The 12,882-nt window shown below is 46.7% G+C and overlaps 1 protein-coding gene across 2 annotated transcripts in view; it reads left to right on the top strand.

Moving 5' to 3' along the window:
* vipr1b (vasoactive intestinal peptide receptor 1b) overlaps positions 1–12,882 on the top strand; it is a 75,234-nt gene that overhangs the window by 46,316 nt on the left and 16,036 nt on the right. For both annotated transcript variants that reach the window (XM_072254181.1, XM_072254180.1), the window contains exons 7-11: positions 228–378; positions 5,642–5,702; positions 8,823–8,889; positions 10,914–11,008; positions 11,457–11,586. In XM_072254181.1, the coding sequence (XP_072110282.1) occupies positions 228–378; positions 5,642–5,702; positions 8,823–8,889; positions 10,914–11,008; positions 11,457–11,586 (504 nt within the window). The remainder of the gene's footprint in view (positions 1–227; positions 379–5,641; positions 5,703–8,822; positions 8,890–10,913; positions 11,009–11,456; positions 11,587–12,882) is intronic.

The following is a 12,882-nucleotide window of genomic DNA, read 5'->3' as shown; positions in this document are numbered from 1 at the left end:
CGCCCCTGCCCCACATTCTTGTAAACTCCCGCAATTGCAGGGCCAGATCTATCGCACATTCCTCATGCAGTAACCTTTTCAGTCCTGGAAACGTTCTCATGAACTTCCTCTGGACCCTCTCCAATGCCGTGTGTGTGTGTGCGTGTGTGCGCATGTGTGTATGTGTGTATGCACTTGCAAGTAACTATTTAAGTTCCACTGTAACACCCTCCTACTTCTGCCTCCAGACTGGCTGTAAACCTGTGATGGTCCTTTTCCATTACTGCATCATGGCAAATAACTTCTGGCTGCTGGTGGAGGGCCTGTACTTGCACACCCTGCTGGTCATTTCCTCCTCGGAGAGGAAGTACATGCGCTGGTACATGCTCCTTGGCTGGGGTAGGTATGGACGTCTACAGACGCATTTGTCTGTGTCACTGGATTACACTGGGTCTCCTTTGCATTTTATTTAAAGACACAGCTCAGTAGCTGGCCCATGCTGGCCACTGACACCCACGTGATTATGTGACCTAGTAATGGGTGCACCTTTGGAATGTGGCAGGAAACCGGAGCACCTGGAGAAAGCCCACGTAGTCATGGGGAGAACATGCCAACGCCTCACAGCAGTGCAATTGAACCCGAGTCGCTGACGCTGAACTAGTGTTATGCTAAATGCTACGTTTCTCTGCCGCCTTCAGGGATTGTAATTGTCGTCAAGGAGGGCACAGTAGCATAGCGATCAGTTACTGTGCCGTCGGTCACCAATCTGGGTTCAATTCCCGCCGCTGTCTGTAGGGAGTTCGTAACTCTCCCGGTGACCACGTGGAGTTTCTCCGGGTGCTCCAGTTCCCTCCCACACTCCAAGGGCGAATGGGTTACTGTCAGTAAGTTGTGGGCATGCTACGCTGGCATCACTGGCAGACTGCCCTCAGCATAACACTGTGACTGGTTATTGAGGCAAATGCTACATTTCACTGTATGTTTGACGTACATGTGACAAATAAAACTCACCTAAATTAATCCTAAATCTGAATTGGTTTACTGTTATTTTATGTACCAAGATAGAGCACTGTGCGAAAGTCTCAGACACATATATGGAGCTAGGGTGCCTAAGACTTTAGCACAGTACTGTAGTAATTTTATATATTGCACTGTACCGTCGCTACAAAAAAAAAACAAATTTCATGACATGTGTGAGTGATGATAAACCTGATTCTGATATGGGTCTCTGTTGTAGACTGAGAGTGGGAAGGGGGCAGGGAGAGGGGAATCATGGTTGAGAAAAGGGGAAGAACATAAGAACATAGGAAATAGGAGCAGGAGTTGGCCATCCGGCCCATCGAGCCTGCCCCGCCATTCAATAAGATCATGGCTGATCTGTCCGTAAACTCAGCTCCACCTACCTGCCTTTTCTCCATAACCCTTAATTCCCTTACTATGTAATAACCTATCTAACTGTTTCTTAATATATTTAGTGAGGAAGCCTCAACTGCTTCCCTGGGCAGAGAATTCCAGATTCACCACTCTCTGGGAAAAGCAGTTTCTCCTCATCTCCGTCCTAAATCTTCTCCCCTGAATCCTGAGGCAATGTCCCTTAGTTGTAGTCTCACCTACCAATGGAAACAACTTTCCTACTTCTATCTTATCTATTCCTTTCAAAATTTTGTATGTTTCTATAAGATCCCCTCTCATTCTTCTGAACACCAGAGAGTATAGTCCCAGGCGACTCAATCACTCTTCATAGGTTAACCCCTTCATCCCTGGAGTCAACCTGGTGAATCTCCTCTGCACTGCCTCCAAAGCCAGTATATCCTTGCTCAAGTAAGGAGACCAGAACTGCACACAGTACTCCAGGTGCGGCCTCACCAGTACCCTGTATAGTCGCAGCACGGCCTCCCTGCTCTTGAATTCAATCCCTCTGGCAATGAAGGCCAGCATTCCGTTTGCCTTCTTAATAACCTGTTGTACCTGCAAGCCAACTTTTTGTGATCCATGCACAAGCATTCCCAAGTCCCTCTGCACAACAGCATGCTGCAATCTTTCACCATTTAGATAATAATCTTCTCTTCTATTATTCTGTCCAAAGTGGATGATCTCGCATTTACCAATGTTGTATTCCAACTGCCAGACCTTGGCCCACTCACTTAACCTGTCTGTATCCCTCTGCAGACTCTCCACATCCTCTGTACAATTTGCTTTTCTACTCAGTTTAGTTTCATCAGCAAATTTTGCTACACTACACTCAGTCCCCTCTTCCAAATCGTCAGGGAAGGGGGAAGGAGCAGGAAACACCAGAGGGACATTTTGTAATGGTCTGTAAAGATCAATAAAACCAATTGCTTGGAATCAAATGATTTTGCCTGGTGTCTCAGGCTTGGGTGTGTCTGCACCCTCGCTACACTCCTGTCCTTGGCACTCCTTCTCTGCCACCTGTCCCACACCCCTCCTGCGGCACTCCACCCTCACCATTCGCAACATCCTTTGCTCCAGCCAGATTTACAAACTTGCTCTTCACTCCACGTTGACAAATACAGTACAGACTATATACATCCGAGCTGTATATATGTGCCTCAAACTTTTTCACAGTGCTGTATGTACTTTGGAAACTTGTACATGCTTTCCAGACATAATTACGTTGAGGTAGCACAAAAGGAAAAAAAATCTGACAGAGCAAAGTACAGTGAGTGTGGGTCACCGCGGGAAGTGTGTGGGACAGATGGCAGAGGAAGAGTGCCAGGGCGGGTGGGGGTTAGTGCGGGTGCAGACACATCCAACCCTGATACAGCAGCCAGGTCGTTTGATTCCAAACAATTGGTTTATTGATTGTTACAGAATGTCTCTCTGGTGTTTCCCTTCCCCTCCCTCTTCCCCTTTTCCCGACCATGATTCCCCTCTCCCTGCCCACTTCCACCCTCAGTCCACAATAGAGACCCTTATCAGAATCAGGTTTATCATCACTCACATTTGTCATGAAATTTGTTGTTTTGTTTATTTGCGGCAGCAATACAGTGCAGCGTTGGCAATACTTGGATACTGCCCTTTTACATAAGCTTCTACATGCAGTCCAGACAGATCATTCCATGCACTGAGGTGGTACTGCCCATTGTTTCAGTTACAGAGAACGTGCAGCAGTGCAAGTTGGTAAATAAGGTGCAGGGTGATCTCAGGCAGACTGAGAGACAACAAGGCCACCTTTGTTGTACAGGAGGTCCATAAGCAATCTGATTAGAGAGGAGAGTGGACCACGGGAGCAGGAGAAGGAAAAGAGGCACCAGGGGAAAGTGCTGGGCACGTGAGGAGAAGAGAAGGGGTAAGAAGGGAGCCAGGTTGGGGAATGGAAAAAGAGAAGAGAGGGCTGGGGAGAAATTACCAGTACTAGAAATTAGCGGAACATCCTCCACCTCTCACCTCCCAGCTTTGCACTTCATCACCCCTCCCCCAACCACCTACCTTCCTCCTCACCTGGTCTCACCTATCGCTTGTCTGCTTGTAGTCCTTCCCTTCCCCCACCTTATTCTGGATTCTATTCCAGTCCTGAAGAAGAGTCTGAGCCTGAAACAGCGACTGCTCCCCTCCATAGATGCTGCCTGACCTGCTGAGTTCCTCCAGCATTTTGTGTGGTTGGCATATATTCAGTGGCCAATTTATTAGATACCTCCTAAATCTGAATTGGTTTACTGTTATGTTATGTACCAAGACACAGCACTGTGCAGAAGTCTCAATAAGGTGACCACTGAGTCTATGTTTTTGGGCTTTTGCTGCTATAGCCCACATCTACTTCAAGGTTCTTCACGTTGGGCGTTCAGCACACCACTGTTGTAACACGTGGTTATTTGAGTTACCTGTCAGCCTGAACCAGTCTGGCCATTCTCCCCTGACCTCTCTCATTAATAAGGCGTTTTCACCCACAGAACTGCCGCTCACTGGATGTTTTTTTCACACCATTCTCTGTAAACTGTACACACCATTGTGCATGAAAGTCCCAGGAGTTTCTGAGATACTCAAACCACCCCATCTGGCACCAACAATCATTCCTCGGTCAAAATCACTTAGGTCACATTTCTTCCCCATCCTGATGTTTAGTCTGAACCTCTTGATGTTTGGTCTGAATGCTTTTATGCATTGACTTGCTGCCACATGATTGGCTGATCAGATATTTGCATTAATGAACAGGTGTACAAGTGCACCTAGTAAAGTGGCCACTGAGTATTTATTCCTGTGATCTAAGGATTGCCGAGTATTTATTACGCATCCTTAATTGTACTTGAAGATGGTGGTGAGACACTTCCCTGAACCACTGCAGTCCTTCTAATGAAGATGAACCTACAGTGTGGTTAGAGTGGGAGAGCTGGGATTGAGAGCTTGCTGTCCACAAAATTCAGTCCCTTGGCATTTCAAAACGAAGTAGTAAATTGGATTCAACATTGGCTTCACAGAAGAAGTCAGAGAGTGGTAGTAGATAGGTACCTGTCTGACTGGAGGCCTGTGACAAGTGATGCCCTGCAGAGATCATTGCTGGGTGCTTTGCTGTTTGTCATCTATAACAATAACCTGGATGATAATGTGGTAAACTGGACCAGTAAATTTGCAGATAACACCAAGATTGGGGGTATAGTGAACAGCGAGTTAGACTATCGAAGATTTGGATCAGCTGGGAAAATGGCAGATGGAGTTTAATGCAGACAAGTGTGATGTGGTGCACTTTGAGAGGACCAACCAGGATAGGAGCAGTAGGGAACTGAGGAGTGTGGTAGAGCAGAGGGATCTGGTAATGCATTAATTTCTTCAAAGTGGTATCACAGAGAGATAGGGTCATAATGAGAGCTTTGGTATGTTGGGCCTCATAAATCAAAGTATTGAGTACTGGAGTTGGGATGTTATGTAGAAGTTGTATAAGACGTTGATAAGACCTACCTTGGAGTTTTGTGTGCAGTTTTGAACACCTACCTACAGGAAACAAATAAATGAGATTGAAAGAGTGCAGACAAAATTTACAATGATGTTGCCAGGACTGGAGGACCCTGAGTTATAGGGAAAGGTTGAGTAGGTTAGGACCCTATTCCCTGGAGCGTAGGAGAATGAGGGGAGATTTGATAGGGGTATACAAAATTATGCGGGATATAGATCGGGTAAATACAAGCACACATTTTCCACTGAGGTTGGGTGAGACTAGAATTAGAGGTCATGGGTTAAGGGTGAGAAGTGAAATATTTCAGGGGAACCTGAGGGGGAACATCTTCACCCAGAGGGTGGTGAGAGTGTGGAACGGGCTGCCAGCGGAAGTGATGGATGTGGGTTCAATTCCAACACTTAAGGAGAGTTTGGATGAGTACACGGATGGGAGTGGTATGAAGAACTATGGCACAGCTATGGGTCGTTGGGACTATGCAGAATAACAGTTCAGCAGAGGCTAGATGGGCCGAAGGTCTGTTTCTGTGCTGTAGTGTTGTGTGACTCTCTATGCATTTGGAAGATGCTGCTGGAGAAGACTGGGAGAGTAACTGCAGTGTATTTTGTAGACGGGGTGTGTAACAACCAGCGTATGCTGTTGTGGGGTGGAGAAAGGGTGGGGGATGGGGTGGAATGTATTTCTCGGGTGTCGATTGGAGTTGTATAAGGTGACTGCTTTGTCCTGAGTGATATCTACTGTATTCGTTGACAGGGTTTCCACTGCTGTTTGTCATCGCTTGGTCCCTCGGTAAATACTACTTGGAAGAGGATAGGTAAGTTTGTATTACCCAACACCACTGAGTTTTGGTGTAGAATATCTGACTGATAGTATCACAGCCTGGTATGGAAACACCAATGCCCAGGAACGGAAAAGCCTCCAGAAAGAGGTGGATACAGCCCGGTCCGTCAGGGGCAAAGCCCACCCCATCACTAAGCACACTTGCAAGGAGCACTGCCACAAGCAAGCAGCGCTCATCATCAAAGACCCCCACCATCCAGGCCAGGCTCTCGTCTCACTACTGCCATCGGGCAGGAGGTACAGAAGCCTTGGGTCCCACAGCACTGCTTATTACCCCTCAACCGTCAGGGTCCTGAACTGATCTACATAACTTCGCTCACCCACAACTCTGATCTGATTCCACAACCTACAGACTCACTTTCAAGGACCCTTTATGACTTGCTTTCAGTATTATTATTTTTTTATTTGCACATAGGTGGTTTGCCAGTCTTTGTCTCTGTGTAGTTTTTCGTTAATGAGTATGGTAGCGTAGTGGTTAGCGTGACGCTATTGTGGTTAGCGTGATGCTATTACAGTTCAGGCGTCAGAGCTTGGAGGTCAATCCTGGCATCATCTGTAAGGAGTCTCTGTACGTCCTCCCTGTGGAATGTGTGCATTTTTTCCGGGTCCTCCGGGTTGCTCCCACAGTCCAAAGACATACCAGGTAGGTTAATTGGTCATTGTAATTTGGTTGTGGTTAAATCGGGGTTGTCAGGGATTGCTGGGAAGTGTGGCTGGAAAAGCTGGAACAGCCCATTGTGCGCTGTACCTCCAAATAAATAATATATAAATAAAATTCTATTTTATGTTTTCCTGTAAATGCCTGCAAGAAAATAAATCTTAAGCTAGTATATGGTAACATATAGAAATGTACAAAAGCCCCTAGACACATGTAAAAAAAATTCAGTAAAGCGAAGGTGCTTTCAAAAACAATGAAATGTTTCTAAATACCAAAAAGTTAACTATAAGGAGCAGTAAGCAGTAAAAAAACTAAATAAAGTCCGTATTTGGTGCCTTTAAAACTCCATCAATTCTCTTGGGTACAGGGTCATGCAGTTTCAAAAGAAAATTGGCTAGTAGGTTGTTCCAAGCATCTTGGAGAACTTGCCACAGTTCTTCTGCAGACTTTGGCTGTCTCACTTGCTTCTACCTCTCCAGGTAATCTTAGACAGCCTCAGTGGTATTGAGATCAGGGCTCTGTGGAGGCCTTACCATCTGAAACCATGTAAAAAATCTAGAGTGCACAGTACTTTGATAATAAATTTACTTTGAGGGAGGGAGTGGGATGTGGGACTGCCTCCAGGCTGAACAGGGAGGAAGGAGTAGAAGGAATGAAGAGTCTGAGAGGAAGTTCTCAAGGAGTATGAACACCTGCAAGGACCCCCCCTTCCTATCCATGTACCTATCCAAACGCCTTTTAAATGTCTTAATTGTTCCTGCCTCGACCACTTCCTCTGACTGCTCATTCCACGTCCTGACCACTCTGTGTGGAAAAAGTAACACCTGAGATACTTCCTCAATCTTTCCCCTCTGGTGTCTGCCTCTCCTACCCTGGGGAAAGGATCGACTGCTCATCTTATCTATCTTCCTCAATATTTTATGAACCTCTGTAGGTCACACATCGGCCTTCCTCTGCTCCAGGGAGTTTAGGAGAATGAGGGGAGGATCTCATAGAAACATTCCAAATGTTAAAAGGCCTGAACAGATTAGGTATGGCAAAGTTACTTCCCATGGTAGGGGAGTCAAGGACAAGAGGGCACAACTTCAGGATTGAAGGACATCCATTTAGAACTGAGATGTGGAGAAATTACTTTAGTCAGAGGGAGGTAAATCTGTGGAATTTGTTGCCACGAGTGGCTGTGGAGGCCATGTCATTTAGTGTATTTAAGGCAGAGATAGATAGGTTCTTGATTAGCCAGGGCATCAAAGGGTATGGGGTGAAAGCAGGGGAGTGGGGATGACTGGAAGAATTGGATTGAATGGCGGGGCAGACTCGATGGGCCAAGTGGCCTACTTCTGCTTCTATATGTTATGGCCTATACGCCGAGTGTTGTGCTCATTTCTGCTCACCTCATTTTAGGGAGGGCGGGAAAATTTAAGAGAGGGTGCAGAGGAGATTTAGCAGGATGCTCTCTGGATTAGAGAATGTGTCTGATGAGGATAGATTGAGTGAGCTAGGGGCTTTTCTCTTTGAAGTGAAAGAGGATGACAGGTGACTTGAAAGAGGTGTACCAGATAAGAGGCATGGATCAAGCAAGCGTACAGCCACGGACCTTTCCCAAGGTCAAATAATAGCTAATGTGGTGGGGAGGGGCATACGTTTGAGGTGATTAGAGGAAAGTATAAAGTTCAAGGTTCAAATTAAATGTTATTATCAAAATACATATGTCACCATGAGGTTCATTTTCTTGTGGGCATACGCAATACATCTACAGAATAATCTGCACAAATAAAGTGTTCAACCAGAGTGCAAAAACAACGAACTGTGCAAATACCACAAGAAATGTTAAAATGAATAAACAGATGATATATATTGAGAACATTGCTTATTTATTATTACTAAGTATAGAAGAGATGTCGAGGGTAAGTTCTTTGCACAGCGACTGATGGGTGTGTGGAGTGCCCTGCCGGGGTGGTGGTAGAGGCAAACACATCAGGGATATTAAAGAAACTCTTACACTCATAGAACACTATAGTACAGAAGCAGGCCCTTCGGCCCATCTAGTGTGTGCCGAACCATTGATCTGCCTGGTCCCATTGACCTGCACCCAGACCATAGCCCTCAATAACCGTCCCATTCATGTATGTATCCAAACTTCTCTTTAATGTCGAAATTGGCCCCACATCCACCACTTGTGCTGACAGCTCATTCCACACTCACCTCCCTCTCAGTGAAGGAATATCTGATGGGCACAGGGATGCTAGAAAAATGGAGGGCTGTGTAGAAGGGAAGGGTTAGATTGCTCTTAGGGTAGGTCAAAAGGCTGGTACAATGTGGGCCCAACAGCCTGTACCATAGAGACCTCTGGCGAGTGTACCCGGTAAATTGGTGTCTGGGGCTTTCTCTGTTTGTGGGCCGTCCTGATTCTAAATGGTCTCTGTTTTCTTTGCTCAGGTGCTGGCAAATCATTAACTCGTCCCTCTGGTGGATCATACGGGCCCCGATTCTTGTGATTATCTTGGTAAGGACGTAGGGGTCATTGTGGCTGGGGGGGGGGGGTATTAAATCCGGGTGTCTGGGGTGGAATCTGCTGATCCTGCACGGCTACAGGGATGGCCTACCGAGCACAAAGCGAACTCCCTGTGATGGGCTGGACACAGCAAGCGGTCAGTGGGGTGGTACCTCGCGTGTAGTGTGGGGAAACACGACATTTAAAAGATTAACTTTACTTGTCACACGTACATCGAAACATACGGCAAACAACCAACAAAGTCCGACTGTTTGCTGGGGGAAGTCTGCAAGTGTTGCCACTCTCCCAGCGCCAACATAGCGTGCCCAGAGCTCACTAACTCCAATCTCAATACCTTTGGAATGTGGGAGGAAACCGGCACCCCTGGAGGAAACGCACACTGTCATGGGGGGAGCACAGAAACTCCTTCTGGCAGAAAGCTTAGTCAGAATGTTTTTCATTCTGAAAAGAGCTCGTGCAGCAGCCGCACCCCAATCTGGATTGCCTTTTAAAGAATTTAGAAACTCAGCATCAGCAGAGGACCAGGACGTATAGGGTGTCAATCCCATTTTAAGAAGCTTATCATAGCCCTCATCGTGAATCTGGGCGCAGAAATCAGAGTGGCAAGTAGGGAATAAGTCTTTAGACGATGAGAAAGGGCCTAGAAAATTATACTGGCCAACTGAACTGAACCTGGGTCTCTGGTATTATGATAGCTTTATGCTATACTATCGTGCTGTGGTGGGGTGAAGATACGTCTCTACCAAAGGAGGTGTAAGGCATTCCTTCCCTCTGCTAGCCTGCAGGTCACCCTTGGGCAAGGTGTGGCACCTGCTTATCCCCACGCTTCCCGATCAGGGTCACATGAAGCCATGGGAGCAGGTGGTGGATGGTGGTACGAACAGCCGATGCAGATCATAAGTCTTGGTTATGTGACCACTGACGCCAGGCAGACAATCTCTGAAGAGAATTGATAATGGCTGGGGTCACCCGTCTTGTAAAGACACTGCCCAGAAGAAGGCAATGGCAAACCACTTTTGTAAAAAAACTTGCCAAGAACAATGATGATGACGGAAAGACGCTGGTGGGCCACCTCATAAGACACGGCACGTAACGAACAAACAATTGAACTGTGCTGTACCGATCACATTGGTAGGAGTCAAAGAACAGTGTGAACAGGGCGAGGTTTCTTTCCCTTAGCAACGGGCACCTGGGGTAGTGGGGGAAGCAGGTACAACAGTGCTGCTTAAGAACCTTTGAAGAGCGACGCAGGACTAGGAAAAGACCCTGAGTTTAATTTGGCATCGTTTTCAGCACAGATGTGGCAAATTAATTTTGGTAAGTTGTCATATGTACTGAGGTACAAAGCAAAGCATTAAAAACAAAGACAGAGTGGAGAGCAGGAGACGCTTTCCCAGGTGGCAACAGCTAACGCAGAGGACAGCTCTTTAAGTGGAGTGGAGGAAAGTTAAGGGGGTGTCTCAGACATAGATTTTTTACACAGAGGTTGCTAAGAGCCTGGAATGGTAGCAGACGCAGGTACGTTAGGGGCAAATAAGAAATTGTTAGGATATGAAAAAAATGGGGGGGACATGTGCGATGTAGGAGGAAGTGTAGGATTGATCTAAAAGTAGGGTAACAGATCGGCACAACATTGTGGGCCGAAGGGCCTGTATTGTGCTGTACTGCTGTATGTTATGAAAAAGCATACTGCAGATGGTGAAAGTCTGAAATTAAAACAAAATGAGGAAAGTACCCAGCAGGTCGAGTAGCATTGAGAAACTGAGTGAAAGTTTCAGGTTGGTATCTCATTAGAACTCTAAACTGACATGTTATTTCCCCCCCTTCCCCCCTCTTCTCTTCCCCTCCCCCTCTCCCTCTCACCCCCTTTCTCACCCCCCTCTCTTCCCCCCACCTCCTCTCTTACCCCCCCTCCAGAACTGAGTGCCCCAGCCAGCTGGGGATTATAGATAAGGGCTCAGCTAATAGGACACCATTCCTGGGTCCCCAGTTCTAACATGCTTTCCCCTCTCTAGATCAACTTCATTCTCTTCGTGTGCATTATCCGCATACTGATACAGAAGTTGCACTCCCCTGACATTGGACTGTGTGAATCCAGCCAGCAGTACTGGTGAGTATTCCTCCAGGCACCCCCCCCCCCCAGGAGTTTGAAACTGCTCACAGTCCCCACTACTGAGCTGTCGATATAAAGCTGGGGGCGGGGGCAGGGGGGAGAGATGCGAGTGCTGAGGGTTCTCCTAAAGTCGATAACATCTCCTTTGTCCTGTTGACATTGAGGAAGAAGTTATTTGCCTGGCACCAGGCCTCGAGTGCTTCCACCTCCCCTCTCATTGTTGTTGGTGATAAGCCCCAATGAGTGTACATCCTGATGGTAGTCACCAACAGCACAGTGAGTCTCTGCAGTCCAAGGGTTCCTCGTCTCGTATAAGCACTTCCCTGAGATTGCTGAGGGACTTGCCGGCACTCCAGTGGCCGCAGGTTTATACTGGCACAGACTCGTGACTCGCCAGAACCCCGGCCGAAGCTGCTGGTTCACTGTGTGAATTGTCTTTCAACAGGAGGCTGTCAAAGTCGACTCTTCTCCTGATACCCCTGTTCGGAATCAATTATATCGTGTTTGCATTCTTCCCTGATAGCTTCAGACCAGAGATAAAGGTGACCTTTGATCTTGCCCTCGGATCCTTTCAGGTAAGGCTCACACCCCATTACCCACTTCCCGTTCTCACCTGAACACCAAACTGATCCCACCCATCATAGATCACCTCCTTCACTGGAATATTTGTCTTCCTCTGACAACCTTTTCAGCCCTGAAACCCTCTGGGAACTCCATACTTGTCTAACTTTAACCTCCTGTTTCCTTCTATGTGCTGTTGATTAGACAGTAGAACTATAAGACACAGGAGAACAACTAGAAACCAATAGGCTCCACTAGTCTCTCCCTGTAATTTTTGACACCATTACTAATCAAGAACCTATCAGCCTCTGATTTAAATATACCCAATGACTTGGCCTCCACAGCCATCCGTGGCAATGAATTCCACAGATTCACCTCCCCCTGGCTAAAGAAATTCCTCCTCATCTCTGTTTCAAATGGACATTCTTCTATTGTGAGGCTGAGCGCTCTGGACAAACACTCTCCCACTATCGGAAACATTTGGGAGGAAACTGGACCACCCAGAATAAGCCCACATGGCCACAGGGAGAACGTGCAAACTCCACACAGACAGAAACAGGAATTGAACCCGCTGGTCTGGTGCAGTAGCAGCATTACGCAATCCACTACGCATTACAACAGCCACATCTTTGGGACGTGAGATGAAATCAGAGTACTCAGGGAGAGGGGGGATCCCACACAGTCACAGGGAGAACATGCAAACTCCACACAGACAGCGCCTGAGATTCATTTTTTTTCTTCAGAACCGGGGTCTCTGGATGTGTGAGATAGCAGCACTACCCCCTGCTCCACTGAGCTGTTGTCCATTCATCTAATGGCAGGTGCACAAGCAATGTGAGAAAACAGTGGGAATATCCAGCCGGCCAGGCAGCATCCATGGAGCACAAATGTTTCTGGTTGAATCTATGTAAGCTAATTCTGTAAATCGCAATGTACAATTAACTCAGCAGTTATTTGTACATCACGTCTTAGTAGGAGCAACTCCTTGTATTCCATCTAGGTAGCCTCTAACCTGAGTGCATGAACATCAATTTCTCCATCTTCCAGTGTTTTTCCCCCTTCCCCTTCCCTCTTCCCCACTCTGGTTCTCCTCTTAACTCCTCTCTTCTCCTCACCTGTCTATCACCTTCATCTCATTAGATTAGATTATGAGGACACGCAGTCCTCTTTTATTGTCATTTAGTAATGCATGCATTAAGAAATGATACAATGTTCCTCCAGAATGATATCACAGAAACACAAGACAAACTGACTGAAAAACTGACAAAAACCACATAATTATAACATATAATTACAACAGTGCAAAGCAA

The sequence above is a fragment of the Mobula birostris genome, chromosome 3 (genome assembly GCF_030028105.1).
Source record: "Mobula birostris isolate sMobBir1 chromosome 3, sMobBir1.hap1, whole genome shotgun sequence".
Taxonomy (NCBI): domain Eukaryota; kingdom Metazoa; phylum Chordata; class Chondrichthyes; order Myliobatiformes; family Myliobatidae; genus Mobula; species Mobula birostris.
Note: the sequence above shows the minus strand (reverse complement) of the source record. Positions and strands in the feature narration are given on the sequence as shown.